The sequence below is a fragment of the Trichomycterus rosablanca genome, chromosome 24 (assembly GCF_030014385.1).
Source record: "Trichomycterus rosablanca isolate fTriRos1 chromosome 24, fTriRos1.hap1, whole genome shotgun sequence".
In the NCBI taxonomy this organism is placed as follows: Eukaryota; Metazoa; Chordata; class Actinopteri; order Siluriformes; family Trichomycteridae; genus Trichomycterus; species Trichomycterus rosablanca.
This window is the reverse complement of record NC_086011.1, coordinates 227,973-244,813: the sequence shown is the minus strand read 5'-3', so window position 1 is coordinate 244,813 and position 16,841 is coordinate 227,973. Positions and strand designations below refer to the sequence as shown.

Below are 16,841 nucleotides of genomic sequence, written 5' to 3'. Positions count from 1 at the left end.
ACCAGAACGTAATCCAAAATGATTTACAGTAGGTACAGTGTTGTTGGGTTTGACTGCCTCAAACTTCCCCAGAAGGTTTATATTTATTTTTTCTTTATTCAGGTGATTTAGAACAAACTTTAGTGGAGCACAGCAGCCCATGGTGAAGTAAAGCTTGTCTGACTGAGGACAGTAACGCCTGTATTCCTGCAGCAGACTATCATGTGGATTACACTGACATATTTTTTTCCAGACCTTGACAAAAGAAAGAGCACCAACTGTTCCATGCACTTTATATTTTACATATTTGACACGCACCTGTTTAGACGGGTTTTCTTGGGTCACCGGTTCAGTCTTGGGTTCCGATCCTTTTTTCCAGTTTGTGGTAGGTGGGGCTTGCAAATGAGCTCCATAGACGTCAATGTCTTCAGAGAAAAGACAAAACGGCTGTAAGAGAGGCGCTTACACTAGCATGCCATCGTTGAGATCCGGGTTCAAATCTCGGCAGTGCTATCGGCCGACCAAGCGTCTACACAGACATGACTGGCTGTATCTGAGAGAGGGTGACCAAAGCCCTGTGATAGATTGGCATCCTGTCCAGGGTATACAGTGGTTCATTAAACCAAAACGTCTGAAAGTGAATGTTTGGTGCAATTTTGCAAAAGTACTGACTTCTAAACTAGCTGAAGAAGAAGCTACATCATAATTATGATGAAATAATGCAGTAACCCCCCGGACAGAACGCCAATCCACCCCCTCAGACGTAGCCAAAATTTACAATACAGGACATTTGTTTTGAGCTACATAATAAACGTTACATTTCTATACATTACAATCATATATTAATACACCAGTTCCCTTTATGCTGATTATTAGTCTACATTAGAGCCTGGTATGTTACGACACAGCTGTAATAAAGGTAGGACAGGTACGTCACCTTTCTTCGTGGTGCCTGAGAGGTGCACCCCTGTACCCTTTGCCACGATTGGGGAGGAGGTGTGGAGTGCAGAAGTGTGCAGCTCATCCACAGACGCCAGCTCTCTCTCCAGAGTTCTGCTTTTACGTGGAACCTTCAGCGCTGATGGTTGAGAAACGGTGGAACTCTGAAGTTTGGTGTTAAATTTGGCAGCAGCGGTGCATTCGGGCAGAGGGAAGGTTCCAATCCCGCTATCCAGAGTACGCATGGATAAACGTGAACCTGGGAGAGGAAACTCTTTATAATTACTCTGATGGAAATGGTACCTTTTATTATTAGTAATCTTGTTCTTGTGTTTTTATTTATTGTTTGTTTACTGTAGATGTTTTATCCACAGTTAAGGTCAGGATCCACTGAACCAGCCTTTTCCAGAGTTTCTTCAAGTTTTTTTCTTATTTGATTTATTGTGTTCAAAAATAAGAGCCGTCAGTAAGCTTCTGGAACACGTCTGATTCCATCCCTCACCACTTCACTTGGCTCATTTGGTAAAGTTCAACAAAATGTGTTGGATTTTTTGGTACATTTTTCAGTAACGTCCAAATTTTTTTCCATGGAGTCCCAATTTCCTGTCAGCATGAGGTGTTCTTTCCAATTTTGAAATAAAAACTACTGTTCCATGCACTTTGTTTATGGCTTCAAGTAACATTCTAAGATCTCTTTGATTAGAGATCAAACTAGCCCTATTTATATGGACACAGAGAAGTGAGCAGCAGTAGTGGACCTTAAATGACATTACAGAACTTTCTACACCACATTCATAAATCCAAGTTGCTGCCTATAGATTTTTGATCCAGCAGATTTTTTTGACGTCCACAACTTATTTGGATTAAATGCAATGGACACATTTATATGTTGATTTTTTTTATACAAAATAATACTTTCTTTTATATAACATGATGTGAATGAATCTTCACTGCATCTTTAATGAATGTAATTCATTTTTATGTGCGGTTCTGATTTACCTTCCTCTTCAGGTTAAAATGTTTTTAACGATGTCGATGTGATTAAAATCCTGCCACATTAATCAGATGAATCAGATTTCCTCGTAAGATCACGTTTATTGTTTGTCCTGCAGATGGAAGTGCTGCTGCTTTGGTGTTAATATTCTCCGTATCTGATGTTTTTATTGACGACGTCAGCGGACAGTTTAAAGCGTGAATATTTTCGGTGCTAAATTTCCGGGACGGGAGGTGAACGTGGCTCCTGAATAAATGACTTGTGCTTGAGTGCTTATTGACCTCCTGAGGTGTTGCATTAAGTGACAAAATAAAATTAAGAGCTGAAACTTGTCGCAGTGTCGCTCAGAGCCTCGGGGATCCGATCAATCAGACACCGATCCAATTACAATTGGTGTCAGAAATAAAGACTGATGTTCAGTTAAAGGTTACAGCTCGGTCATTCTAACAGCAGATAAGCACAAACAGAACAACAGTGGAATCGGACTCGGCTGCGTCCTAAATCACACGCTCTGATAGAAGTCTTAATTACATTTATTCTCACAGGGATCAAAATGAACAGGACGCTTCTTTTAAAACTACATTTTAAATGTAGGACGAGCGGCTGAAGGAAGAACCATCACTCAGATAACGTGGGTTTAGGGCAAGATTAAGAAACGCTTCTTTTTCTGTGGCTGAATGATTGGAACACAAACCTTTCTGCCACAAAAACTGATGAATGCGCCGGTGTAGATGGTTCTGCAATGTCTTTTAACTTTGTATCAGGGCTCCTGACTCCTTAATACTGATCGTGATTGTTTACAGCTGCTGACTTCTCTGTGTCCATATAAATGAGGCTAGTTTGACTTCACCTGTTAGAAAGTACATGGAACACAGTGCATGGCGAAGCAAAACCCAAACCTGATGTAATCCAAGAACCAAACCAAAGACGTGCTATGGATTAGGTGCTGCTAGAATGTGGTTCACACTGTCCACAGTCCAGCAAGCTTTACTTTATACTGACTTCAGATTATTTCTGTGCAGTTGTACAAGTTTTTAATGATTTCTTTAGTCATTTGTTTCCCTTTTCAACTTTATCTCACTGTCACATGCACCCCGACCCAAACGTATGCAGCCATGGACCGCTTCTTTTCACCTGCCAGAAGCAAAGTGCATTTTAAAGTGCATTTCGCATAGAAGCAGCAATGAGGAACCCCTGCATGACTGCTGTCCCTCCCCCCTACAGACACACAACCAATCATGTCTGTGTAGGGGCCTGGCTGGTTGATGGCCAAATTTGGATCTCAGAAGTGGCGTGTAAGACCTGAACTCCTTTAAGCACCATACAGAGAGGAGGACTACAGCACTGATAGGACGTTCAGCATATTCTGAGCTCCATTTCAGAACCAGTAGATAATGTAATAGTTTAAAGCTCTCAGACACGCAAAGACTGGACGATTAAGACTGAAAATCTCCCGTTCTCTACAGAGGGAAATGACTTTCAGAAGGTGAATGTTAGACTCCATTATGCTCCAGAATCTGATAAACTGGACGCTACCTTTGAAATGCTGGGAGCTGATGGATTTGGCCAGGCTGTCGTTAGATGTGATGTCGTCTCCCATGATTTCTGCACACTGAAGAAATGAAGAGGATTAAAACCAGATCTAAAACAAAATGTGGATGAATAATATTTAGACGCACTATATGACTATGATATCTCATCAGCTAGAACAACAGCGGCTCTTCTGAGAAGCTTCTCAAGACTTTAGAGTGTGTTTGTGTATGGGAATTTGTGCCTGTTCAGTCACAAAATGACGGCATTTGTATTGCTGGGCTACTGGTGTTGGTTAAGAAAGCCTCAGCTGATGTTCTAGTTTATTCCAAAGCTCTTCAGTGAGGCTGAGGTCTCAGAGACTTTTTATTTATGTTATGATTTACAATCTCAGTTCCTCTCTGATCCTGATCTCTCCTACAGGTTGATAAAAATGAGTGATCAGACTCACTTCATCACTCCTGCCCCCCGCCTCTTCTTTATATAACGCTCAGCAACACGCCAGCAAGTAAAAACAATCAGTCTCACCAGACAGGAAGCAGCTACTGGCTAGTTAATGACAAAATTGAGCTTTGTTTTTTTCTCCTTTCCCCGAAACACAAAACTCTTCGTTTAGAAGCCCAGACTAATCCTGATCCTGTTTACACCTGGTCCAAATCCATGCACTGATATCAGAAACTGTTACAGCATGCAGCTTTAATAAGTAATAATTGTTAATATTTAGTAATAATGTAAAAATGGTATTAATTCATGCTTTACTTTGCCCATCTCCTCTCCGCTCCTGGTTTGGCGGACACCGTGTTTCTGGTGTCCGAAGACAGGATTCGATTTTTTGGAGTCGAAGGAAAGACGTCGGTGTGTGAAGCCATAACTGGAAGATCCACTTTCATCCACGCTTTATAAAAAATATAAAATGTTAATGACAGCTAACGCTCTTTATTGTTTATAATAACACATTTTCGGATCGTACCTGGTGAGCAGCTGCTGCATGAAGCTGTCGCTGGTCAGTCCGGTGTACATTAATGATAAATGACCTTGTGTCGTGTCCATCATGACTTCACAGGAGCGCCCTCTAGCAGGACGATCCAGAGGAATCCCAACCCCTCTCACGTAGACTTTTTCATCCTCAAGAGCCTTTCTAAGATCCTCTGCTTTCTCCATGAGCTTAGAGATATTTAAGCTTTCCACCACCATCTTGGGTGCTGCCTTGGCCCCCGAGGTGTCCTTGGTTCCTGAGTAAGAGGGCGAGGATGTGAGTTTTCCGGGTTTGCGATTAAGTGCGGGAAGTTTGCTTTTCTTTAAGCCGAACCAACTTGCGATGCCACTGGATGCTTTCTGTTTCGCCTCTTGGCCTTTGTCTTTAAGAACATTCTCCTCAATCCCTCGCATGACCCTCTGCTCAATGGACTGTGAGGTTGAGGTTCTTTTCTCCTGACCGCGGTTAGCTGATGCAAGTCCAGATCTTGATGAAAGAGGAGGTGGAAACGTATCAACATGAGAAGAAGTCTTTTTCTTTCCAGACCCAGGTTTTGGTTTGGTGTCGGTGCATGACTGATGCTTTTGAAGGTTCGTTCGATCATTCTGAACTGGTTTTGTCCCTCGAGGATAAGAAGATGTGCTCCCAGCCTTGGATGGAGACTTGGATTGTACTCTAGTAGAGCTACAATGGGGACTTGGTACTGTTTTGGTGTTAGGATTGGGATACTTTGCGTTGTTTCTCATCACTACAGGGGCTTCAAACAAGGTTCCCATTTTAATCTTCTGGCCATATGTTTTTGTGATATATCTTTTCTCTGTAGTTGACGATGAAACTGGGCCCTTGGCGTAATTCCCAGTAGTGTTTCTCAGGTAGAGTTTCCTTTCGGTTTGTCGGTCTACAGTTTTGTTCCCACTAGAAGCAGATGCTTTGCTGACTGCTTGCTGCAAATCCTCAGCCTTCTTTAGCTTTCCAAGAGCCGCCAGTCGATCTTTAAAAGGATGATAGCTCAAATCACTCACGTTGCTTGAGATGTCTGTTTTCCTGGGCAGGGTGGCCTGGATGGTGCTTCCTTTACTCAGGACTTGAAATGTACCAGATATCATTTGAGTTGAATCTGGAGCAAGTCTCTCATGGTATCTGTCTGGGGTACAGGGGTAACTGATCCTCTGTGACCTAATCGCAGCTGAAGATGATGTTGGAAGGCTGAAGTGATGCTGGGGTCTTTGCAAAACAGGACTTTCTGTGTCCGAGTCCTGATCTGACGAGGAGGAGGAGGAGTCACTCGTGCTAGTCGATGATTCTGAGGAAGGGGTACTTCCACTTTTTAGACTTGACTTTGACTTATCAGAGCTAGCAGTGTCATCCTGGACCTTGTTAGAAAGTAAGAGATCTATGTTTTCATAGTGAGGTACCTGTGCACCCGTTTTAGAAGCCTTGCTTGGTTTGGGTGCAGAATGGGTGCTGTAGCCTGTAGATGTATCTTCAGGATTTGGAGGGGAGGTGGGGGCGGAGTGAGTCCCTGGGTAAGTATCTGTTTTAACCGCAGACGATTGTGGAGTATTTTTCTGTGATGTTATGGATAAACGATGCAGTTCATAGTTGTTTCTACATGGGATTTTTGAAGGCTTGGGCACATTCTCAGAAGGTTCCTTGAGCAATTTAAGCAGTTTAGATGCTGAAGGTTGGGGTTTGATATTTGAGCATGGACCTTGCGTGGACTTTCCTTTCGCTGCACCCTGATTATTAGCGAATGCTGATGTACTTCGCTCTGGCAATGAGGCTGAAGAATATGATCCAGCCAAGGCAACTTTCTTGGAGATGGAATTCTCCCTGTAGGATGAAGAGTCTCCTTTGCAGACCTGACCTAAATGACCATCTTTCTTTCTCACAGAATGGGTGACAACTTCAAGGTTACCAGCTTTGCCTCCTGTTCCTGTTGGAAGAGTCTCAGATTTTCTTCTATCTTGATGCCACTGGCTGGAATCTTTTGTCTTTTTAGACGATGTTTTGTTTGATTGTTTTTCTTTGCTGTCAGTTTTTGGATCTTCTGACTTAGTCTGTAAGAGACGACTGTTATGCTGACAAAACCCATCGTCTGTACCAGTCTGAGGTGACCCACCAGTTCCCTGGTTACATCTGAGCAAGTCTAAGCTTGATTTTTGCTGCAGGATAGAACAAGCTGAACACCCTTCAGCGGATGAGTTCTCCTCCCGCTGCGCCCCCTCACTGTTAGCTCGAGCTCGCTCGTGAATCTCTGGATCTGAACTGGAGTGTCTGCAGTGGTGCTGATGTGGCCCTGAACTCGTGCCCACCATCTCTCCGGGGAAAAACAACGGTGCGAGATGATAGCAAGGGGACGGATGAAACTTCAGCGGATCTTCTTCCTCTAGCTTACGAAGAACCTCCAGGATGTGAGCTTTCTTCCTGAGGAACGGAGACATGGCATCCATGGAAGAGGAGGAGGAAGCTTGAGCCAAACTTCTCGTGGCATTTTCAGGGTTTTCTTCACGTTTCTAAAAGAAAGGAGATCTTAATCTTTTAAGTAATAAAAAAAACACATAAATTATAACCATTTTTTAGCCATCAGTCAGCGAATGCTAATATGATTAACACCTTTAAAAAAAAATAATATAATTAAAAAATAAGAATTTAGCTTGTTGGTCTAGCAGATTTTGAGTGCTGCACACTTTTAAACCCTCCTAAGAATGTTAAAATCGACTAATTGTTAGTTAAATTGCAAATATCATGGAAATATGATGGAATGACCATTCAATAATTTCCTTCGGGATAAATAAAGTATCTATCTATCTATGATGAGAGTAAATTGTTGAAACTATTTGATAAAATTAAGTGCATCATACATCTGACAACACAGAGCCTGAAGAACGCAGGTCCAGACTGGTATCCTTGCTGTCTTCAGTGGTGAATTTAAAGAATTAAATAAATTGAGGGTTAGGAGCCGTGCTCAGGGGCCCAACAGTAGCCCAGCTGGTGAAAATGGGATTTGAAACATGAACTTTCTGATCACTAGTCCGGCACCTAAACCACAGAGCGACCGCTGTTCTATTTCAGAACTGATATTGTGATTTCCATCCATCAGAGATTTCAGATATATATCTGGATAATAATGTTGTGCACTGTAGAGGTTCAAATATCTTCAATTTTCGGCACTGCTAATTGGGGAAAATTTTTCCTTGCTGATGATCCTTCTGTTTTGTTGTTGAACTTAAACAAAATTGATCCGAGTTTATAAAGCTTTAAATCTTTCCTGGACGCTTCGCTTACACTCACTGCCGTGTTGAAATGAACGTTCATTTTGTTGGCTCTGAGAACGGCGTCTGTTCTCCGGCCGCTCGTGTTGATGCAGAACTAGAACTCGTCATTTAAAAGAAGCTGATAAGCGAGTCGTGTCCAATCTGTGATCAGAGGAAGTCCGAGTTTATAAAAGTAGCACGTCTGCGTTTGATAGAGGAATAAATGATGACTTTGTAGAAGACGAACGCTAATGGAGTGACTTTATTCTTACACGAGTGGCCCTGACGGAGCCTCGGCTTTATCTTTAATTAAAGAAGCAATTAATTTTCTAATCATTTAGAGAATGTTACGCTGTCCTTATTCCTCCTCCTGACCCACGCCCAAAATCTGTTCAGTACATTCACGCAGCATCAGCAAAACCTCGGCGGGAATTAAAAATCACACACTGAGGAAATGAGCTTCAGCTCTCGAGTACTGAAGAAGAATAAAGTGATTTATTATTCATCTAACACACAAAAACCGTCTGATAAGAGCATAACTGTTAATCACTCAACAGCTCAAGCGTTCTTTATCATGTCCTTCATCCAGTATTTTAATCATTCATTCTAGAAAAACAAACTGGTTTTAATTCTTTACATTATATTTCTGCATTTCCCCTTTTTTCATCCACTCAAGTCATATCCAATTCCCAACTTGTATCACCTCTACTGCTGTCGACCTCGACCCTGACTGAGCAACGCTGTACCGAACAAGCCTCCTCTGACAGGGTAAAGCAGACAATCTAACTCCAGAGCTCGAGATCTCAGTATTGGTGGGCGAGCGGGTTTTACCACCGCGCCACCCGAGAGCATCGAGCTGTTTTTATTTAAATCAGCTTTAAAATTGCAGTTTGTTGAAGAGTAGAAGTGTGTGGATTATTAACGAGCCTACACACACCTATGAGGGACGCGTAGTTCATGTGACTAAATGATACCCAAAATATCTCTATCTCAAATTTAGGATCCTTCAACAACATTTTTTGTTGTCTAGTACAACTCACATATTTTTGCTTTGGATGTTTCCTTCTTCATTATTCTGCACTGCACCACTACACTGGCATCAAGACAGCAGCAGATCATAATACTACCACCACCACGCTTTACAGTAGGTACAGTGCTGTTGGGTTTAAATGCTTCACATTTTCTCCTCCAAATGATCTTCTGCTCATTTTGGTTAAACAAATCAGTCGAGCTTTAAGGTGGTTTAAGGTAATTTTGGAGCAGGAGCTTCCCTTAATGCTATTAAATAATGTAAAGAATAATTTAATAGAGATAAAAGAATCTAAGCACCGTTCTGTCTCCTAGTAAAAATGATTCAGTTCATCAGTGGATTCTTTTGCTTTAGAGCCTAAAATTAAGCAAAAATAAAACAAGTCCAGAAAATGATATTTTGGTTAAAAGAAATAAAAAAACGTCTCTCTGTGTGATTCCGTAATTTGTCACTGTCAAAGGGGGCTAGCTGCTAGTCTGTGGCTCTCCTCAGCCAGCATAGGAGTGTTACAAGCAGCAGAGGAATTGTAATAGGGAATTAAATGAAATAAATAAATTAGGGAGTTGGTAAGAAAAGGTTCAGACGTGGTTTTAATTGCTGGGTGAAGCAGTAAGTAATAAATATTGAATTAAATTCTCTCTCTGTTGTTTATTTGTTGGTAGAATGAGATGTTTTAGTGAGCTGCACAGCTTCGGTTTGAGCTGGTTCTGTATTTTGAACGCCGAGGGGTGAAGTGATTATTATTCATCAGTTTATCCGGGACAGCAGGGCTGAAATAAACCTTATTTAGAATCCATTGGCATTAAGTGAATGAATCCGCGACCCGTGGCTTCATAAACACGGTGAATTTATATACGCTTGTCAGCACCTGCGCCAAGCGCCGAGATTAAACCACATCAGGAGGGCACAGGGGCACTCAGGATCCCATCAATTTCAACCGCATCAGGAGGGCAGAGGGGCATTTAGTACCTCCCTAAATTTAAACTGCTTTAAGAGGACATTTCCAAGAATCTAGAGCTTTACCCGGCGACGGTGAGAGCCATTATCTTCAAACGGAGAAAACCTGGAACAGAGGTGACGCTCATATGATCCACATTATGGAAGAGGCTCAAGAAAAATGACATCAACTACAAATCAAGGAAACGATCTGAAAAACATCTGGATTCTAAAATGTTTGGTGTGACGTTCAACCAGCAGATCAATCAAAATTTGGATTGGATCAAAACAAGGTTCATTCTGTGATAGTGATTGGCAAATCCAGCAAAAACCATCATAGCAACAGTGAAGCGTGGTGGAGGTGCTTTGCTGCAAGAAGACCTGAACAACAACAAATTCCTTCTTTAGAACATCTTGAGTCTGAGGTGTGATTGGATTAAGCAGAACAGATTCAAACTACTAAAGCACCTAGAGCACCTGAACGTCTGAAAAGAACCAAGTAGAGATGTTGTGACCTGCTGAGACCTAAATCCAGCAGTTCTTGTCTGATTGAAAGCAGCTCTGATGACGAGAAGTGGAAGATTCAGGTCCACAGTGCAACCGGTTAATTAGATAAGGGGGGCGATTACTTTTTTCACACTGGTGTTTGTTTGAAAGATGAAAGGAAGAGAGTGTGTGTACGTAGAGCCAAACAAAGAAATCTATAATCAATTTGATCCCTCACACACACACAGAATCATTTCAGTCCAGATTGTTTCGTTGGGGAAGTGTGTGTGTGTGTGTGTGTGTGTGTGTGTGTGTGTGTGTGTGTGTGTGTGTGTGTGTAAATGGGAGACTATTGAAACCCTGAGGAGGAAACTGTCTTGCTGATAAACGTCCTCTAAATCACACACACTCACACACACACACACACACACACACAGGATGTAGCTGAAGGTGATACTTAACTAAAGCACAGTTTTGAGGAGGCTGAAGAACATTCACTTTTAAATTGGACAGCTAATTAAAAGTAAGTGGCTGTTTACGCTCCACACGTCCATCTTCAACCAGCGTGATCCTTCAGAAGAACCTTCAGGCCACTGATGGACCCACATGCATCATCCAGAGATGTTTCCTCAGATTAAACATCAGCTCGGACATTGATTACCACATTATTCATCTATTCATCTCACCCATGAGCCGTATCGACACCGCGGACGGAAGCAGTTTGAAGAGTCCGTCCAACACTCCTGCCGGCAGGTGGATGGTTAGCTGAAGACTCGCAGAGCTTAATGTGAGCACTGAATTCATCTTCCAGCCCTCACACCCTTCATACTCAAACCCAAAGGACTAAATTACCGAATGGATTACTGATAATTATCAGCTACTGAAAACAACAAGAGTCTTCTAACCCTGACCCTAAAATCATCCAGACACGGATCAGGAACTTCAGTTCATCTTCACATCAAACACCAGGATGAAGAACCGTCTGATCTGAGAGATGTTCAACGTCGTTTTGTGCTTGTTGGGACCAGAAATTGCTGCTGATCTGCTGGAATTTTCCACACAACAGTTAAAATTTTACACACAACAGACTGTGGGGAAAAAACGTCCAGTGAGCAGCAGTTCAGCCAGCAGAAACATCTTGCTGAGAACTGAGAACGATCAGACAGATTTAGCAGAACCTGCACCAAACCTGGATTCTGTCAGGGTGCAAAAGGGACCCGAACGTCGTCACTGCCAATGAAGTCTGAAGATAAAACGTTCCTGGTTTCACTTTTATTCAGACATAAATCACTTTACACTCCTCACTGCGACTCTGAGAGTATTTTTGTGCTTTTTTATATATATATGATGATCTGGTTTGGTGTAGCCTGGAGATTCAGTCTGCAATATAAAGCCAGCCTGCAGCCAGAGGAACCTCGAAAATCCATAAATCATTTTTTAATATCTGTACAGAAACTTTAATCCAATTACTAGTGTTGGACCCCTGACTAAGGCCATTAACCCTAAATTGCTCAAATTTGACTCAATCACAATAAAAATGTAAATGCTGGGGTATAGCAGCAGCTCAGGATGCAGGATTAGATGCTGTCCACAAACTTTTGGTCGTGTATTATAGAGATCTAGGGTTCCCACATGCTGTGTGAGTGGATGAATAAACACAGATCTGAATAATCGTTAGATTTGGTACAACACCCTCCTGACCTTTTAGGGTTTGATTTCCAGTCTCATGTGCCAGCGACCGTGTTTGAGGCGGGAACATTAGTGCAGAAGGTTCTGGGGTCGCGGTTCATTTAATTCAGGGTTCCTCTTACCTTCCCCTCCTCCTGAGAGACGCCGGTGTGAGGTGTTCCACCGCCGGTTATCGATGGATCCGATTTCTCATCCACGCACCAAACTGATGATAACTGTGAACACACAATGAATAAACAATCTATAAATATATAAATATAAATATATAAATATAAATATATAAATATACACGTGTATAAACACTGGAACATCGGCCGGACGCCAGGTCTCATCCAGCATTAGTACACAATACGGCCAAAAGTATGTGGACTCCTGACCGTGAGCATTTTAAAAACAATCTGTATTAAAATAAAGAAACCTCTGTGTGTGTTTCAGTACTTCTTACACAACTTTGAAGTATGTCTATGGGGATTTGAGCCCATTCAGTTAAAAGATGACAGCATGGTCGGGCAGTGATGATGATGATTAAGGTGCTCGGTCGTGTCAATAGCACAGCCTGGGATTTAAACTCGAGAGCTTAAGATCTCAGCGTTGGTGGAAAACCACATCAGAACACCGAGCACCACAAAAGTGACCCGAGCACCACAAAAGCTCTTTTAACTGATCAGGCAGAAATTCCCACAGCCACTATACAACATGTTGTGGGAAGCGTTCCCAGAAACGTGGCAGCTGTTAAAGTCGGTACAGGGCGTGGACGAGGGGGGGCGTGTACCGGAAATACACATAAAATAAAGCAGCTTGAGTTTAAAGTGACTGGAATACAGACAAACAGGAAAACGGACCCACCACGACCCTGACCAGGATAAAGCAGAGGTAAAACTAGAAAATTAAACATCTGTCTCTTTATTTCCTCTCTTGCTTTCTCTTTGTTTAAATCTCAGTCTCTCATTTTCTCTCTGAAGAAACAGCTCGAGGGCTGATAAAGGGACCAAGAGGAAAAAAATATAAAAAATTAATATTTAATAATAAATTGTGTGTAAATAATCACAGCATGAGCAGATAAGTGAGACTGAAAGAAGCTGCGAGGCGTCATTTATTCAAACTTATCAGAATCGTCATCAGCAAAGTACAAACATCAAAAAATCAGAGACACTTTTATTAGAGACTGAACGGATCAGCACCACAAATCAGCTGAAAAAGCCGAAAAATCCATTCAACAGATCTGAGATGAATTAGGAAGCTGACCGTGAACCAGGCCACATCAACCAACATCAGTGCTCAACCTGCCATGGCTAAATAAAGGCTAATCCCTGCAGTCATGATCAAAAAACTCTTCTTTAAATATAAGAAACCTTGATTATAAAATATAAACATATCGTGATATTTCTGATCATATCAACGAGCCGTGATCCAGCCGCACGTCTTGGAACTTCAATGATTCCTGACGGTTTCTGACTGTGACTGAATGATTTGAACACGTCTAACATGATGAATTCTCCTTCTTGTGTAGGTTTGATGTGATTTAATTTGGTATCACGACCTCCTGATTCCTCACGGGTGATTCTGACCATGTGCTGACTTCTCTGTGCTCATATAACATTTGACTCTTGAGACTCGTTTTGCTATTTCTTCAGTCGAGCTTCAGGATGTTGATTTTGGATCAGGAGCTTCTTCTTTGTAACACAGCAGCCTCTAATCTAATAGCAGTGTGAAGCTGGCTGGACTGTGGACAGTGCCACTGTGCTCAGCAGCTCCTGATTCACTGTGGATTTGTTGATTTTGGTGGTTCTTGGATTCACCTGAACAAATTTCCTTTCAGCGCTGGGTGACAGTTTGAGTTTTTTTTCTCACCTTGGCAAAGACGACTTTTCCTTGTACTTTGTGATGGTTGAAGTCAAACTAGCCTTATTTATATGGACACAGAGAAGTCAATCATCATCAGTGGAATCAGGAGAATTTGGAGGCAACTGCACCCGGGGTGTTGCAGAGAAAAGAAATAATAATGAAATAAACTTGTACGTGAGCGCCCCCCTGTGGAGGCTTTATATTCCATCTTGTCTAGAGAACGTAAGATGCATTATTTGTGTTGCCTGAGTCACATGGACAAAATGTGGGTCTCGGAAAATAGCTGAAACCCCCTGATCTACACCACTATTAGTTGTCATCTGGATATTTGTGACCCAGCAGGGTTCTAATCATTCAGTCACAGGAACAGAACAGTAACAGAAATGTTTATCAGCTCTGTGACGTGGAGGAGTGAAGTTTGGGGTTGGGTGGCGTGATGCTCACGGCAGGTTTTGGTCCCGTCGTTCTGAAGTGAGGTGATGAAATTTGGGTTTTGTTTCAGGTTTGATGTTTTTATTGGTACCTGAGGGACGAGCCCTGAGCCTCAACATTTATATTTGTCAGTGATTGTAAATGAGCTGCTTTACCTGAGCTGACAGTAAAGTTTACCTGCTCAGAGAAACTTCTGCTGGTTTGGTGAAGTTCTCACTGCCGTCCTCATTATTTACGACCATTAAAAGAATGAGCAGCAGATAATTCAGCCATTAAAAGGGTGGAGATGGAGAGCTAAACCTTCTTTAACCCTCGTACCGTCTTCAGGGTCAGACGAGCAGAGAAAATCCCAGAGATCGTCAAGTCATATTTATTAGGACGACGTTTTTAACAACTTCAGCGACAGTGGCAGAAGAAACCTCGAGAGGAACCAGACTTAGCATGGACCTCCATCCTGCATGAGTAGATGCTCATGTAGTGCAGTGGTCTCCAATCTCAGGGGTGATATCGACCGGCCAGACGTCTACACAGAAACTGGTATGGAATGGCACCCGGTTCAGGATACTCCTGCCCTCCACACAGAGCTTCCTGGTGGAACTGAACCTCCACAAGTTATTGATGAAAATGAAACTGACGGAAATAATTTGATTAAATAAACAGATACTGACGCTCCGGGGTGGCACGGTGACTGAAATCTGAGGGCTGAGATGATTACAGATGATCTGAGAAATTCAGAAAGACGTCCAGAAACAGTCCAGATCGAGTCTGAAGAGGCTCAAGGTCTAAATCCTGACCTACAGCCTGACTGCATCGTGTCTGAATGTTTGGTGTTTTATGTATTAATATAATTCTGCTCAGCAACTGCAGAGAAGGAAGGTTTGCATTTGAGTCTAAATGATCCCCAAAACACCAAACCCACTGTGAAGTACGGTGGTGGAAGCATCCTGATATTAAGCTTCTTCTGGAGGTGTGAAAACTCGGGGAATCTGGACGACGTGTCCGAACATACAGACAGGAGAACTCTGGGCCTGTATTTCTGAAGTGTAGATGAGACGCTGGAGAACGTCTGAGGAGAAAGTCGTGTTTGATTTGGATCTGGAGCAGCGGTGAGAGTAAATAAAGACTGATCAGTAATTCCAGCAGTGTTATTCCACCGTACGTGCTGAGGAACTCAAACATTCGAGTTTATCTCACACACGGAGGTTACTGAGAGCTGCATGAGGAACGAACCCTGAATACTGAGAGTGAACAACATCTCATCACCCCCCCCCCCCAAAAAAAACCCTCGCGCAGAATCTAAATAATCACAGACGCTCCTCACACTTATTTATTATTAAAGCTGGTTTGATGTTTTTAATTTAATTGTGAGCTCAGGTTCTCTCACGCAGTCCGGTCACGGTGCAGAAACCACCGAACACCAGAACCAGAGCCGAGCTGAAGAACCTGTAACCTTCAGACCAGCAGAGAGAGACCTGATCAATAATCAATAATCAAACATGTGCTGGAAGTACCAGTACAACACCAGTAACCCCAGATCATAGAGACAGAACAAGAGCTCCATGTGATTATACTTCCACTCCATCCCATAATAATGATGATGATTTGAGACAATGCTTTGAGACAATGTCTATTGTAAAAAGCGCTATATAAATAAAGTTGACTTGACTTGATGAAGGCCAGTCTGAATGATACAGGAAGACATTTGGAGGTGTAGATAATAATCAGTACCTGTTGGAGGGGGGTGGAGGGGAGCTGGAGTTTTTGGGTGAGGGAGGGGTCAGTACCTGTTGGAGGGGGGTGGAGGAGAGCTGGAGTTTTTGGGTGAGGGAGGGGTCAGTACCTGTTGGAGGGGGGTGGAGGGGAGCTGGAGTTTTTGGGTGAGGGAGGGGTCAGTACCTGTTGGAGGGGGGTGGAGGAGAGCTGGAGTTTTTGGGTGATGATGTCGGTCAGTGTTCGGTTCTGTCTCTCGAGTTCAAACACCCTCATCTTCAGCTTTATACACTCCTCCCTCAGATCCTACACACACACACACACACACACACACACACACACTGTCAATCAGAATGTTGTGGGTTTAAATCCCAGCTCTGCCATGAGATACAGTATGTGATCATTTGATTGTACTGAACACGTGTTTATATCACAAATCACAACATTCTCTTCCATCTCATACACTATACAGTCAAAAGTATTTGGACACCCGACCATAAGCTTGCTGGACGTCCCATTTCAAAAACAAATGTGATTAAAATGGAGAGACCATTACACTGTTATTACTGAAAATCCTGGCTTCTGATTGGCTGGTGTGTATTCGTTTGTTATCACAGGGGGGCGGCATGGTGGCTAAGTGGGGCGGCCCTGTCGCCTCACAGCAAGAAGGTCCTGGGTTCAATTCCCAGGTGGAGCGGTCCGGGTCCTTTCTGTGTGGAGTTTGCATGTTCTCCCCGTGTCTGTGTGGGTTTCCTCCAGGTGCTCCGGTTTCCTCCCACAATACAAAGGCGTGTAAGTGAGGTGAACTGGAGACACTAAATAGTCCTGAACTGATGAATCTTGTGTAAGCAGTAACTACCGTTCCTGTCATGAACCAAAGTGTAAAACATCACGTTATAATCATCATAAACAAACAAACAAATCATCAGAACGTCTCTAAAATAGTTTAATCACAGTTTATAGGATCTATAACATGTTGGAATTTAATCATTACCATCAATATATTGAATAATTCACCCAGGGAGGCGGGTGAAACTG

General features: G+C 42.6%; 1 protein-coding gene across 1 annotated transcript in view; it reads right to left on the bottom strand.

Moving 5' to 3' along the window:
• Positions 1-16,841, bottom strand: part of LOC134302117 (nck-associated protein 5-like) — a 29,761-nt gene that overhangs the window by 4,179 nt on the left and 8,741 nt on the right. Inside the window, exons 6-12 of the mRNA XM_062987166.1 lie at positions 15,990-16,109; positions 11,939-12,031; positions 4,413-6,934; positions 4,202-4,337; positions 3,449-3,524; positions 917-1,177; positions 298-404 (exon numbers count right to left, since the gene is read on the bottom strand). Of these exons, the coding sequence (XP_062843236.1) occupies positions 298-404; positions 917-1,177; positions 3,449-3,524; positions 4,202-4,337; positions 4,413-6,934; positions 11,939-12,031; positions 15,990-16,109 (3,315 nt within the window). The remainder of the gene's footprint in view (positions 1-297; positions 405-916; positions 1,178-3,448; positions 3,525-4,201; positions 4,338-4,412; positions 6,935-11,938; positions 12,032-15,989; positions 16,110-16,841) is intronic.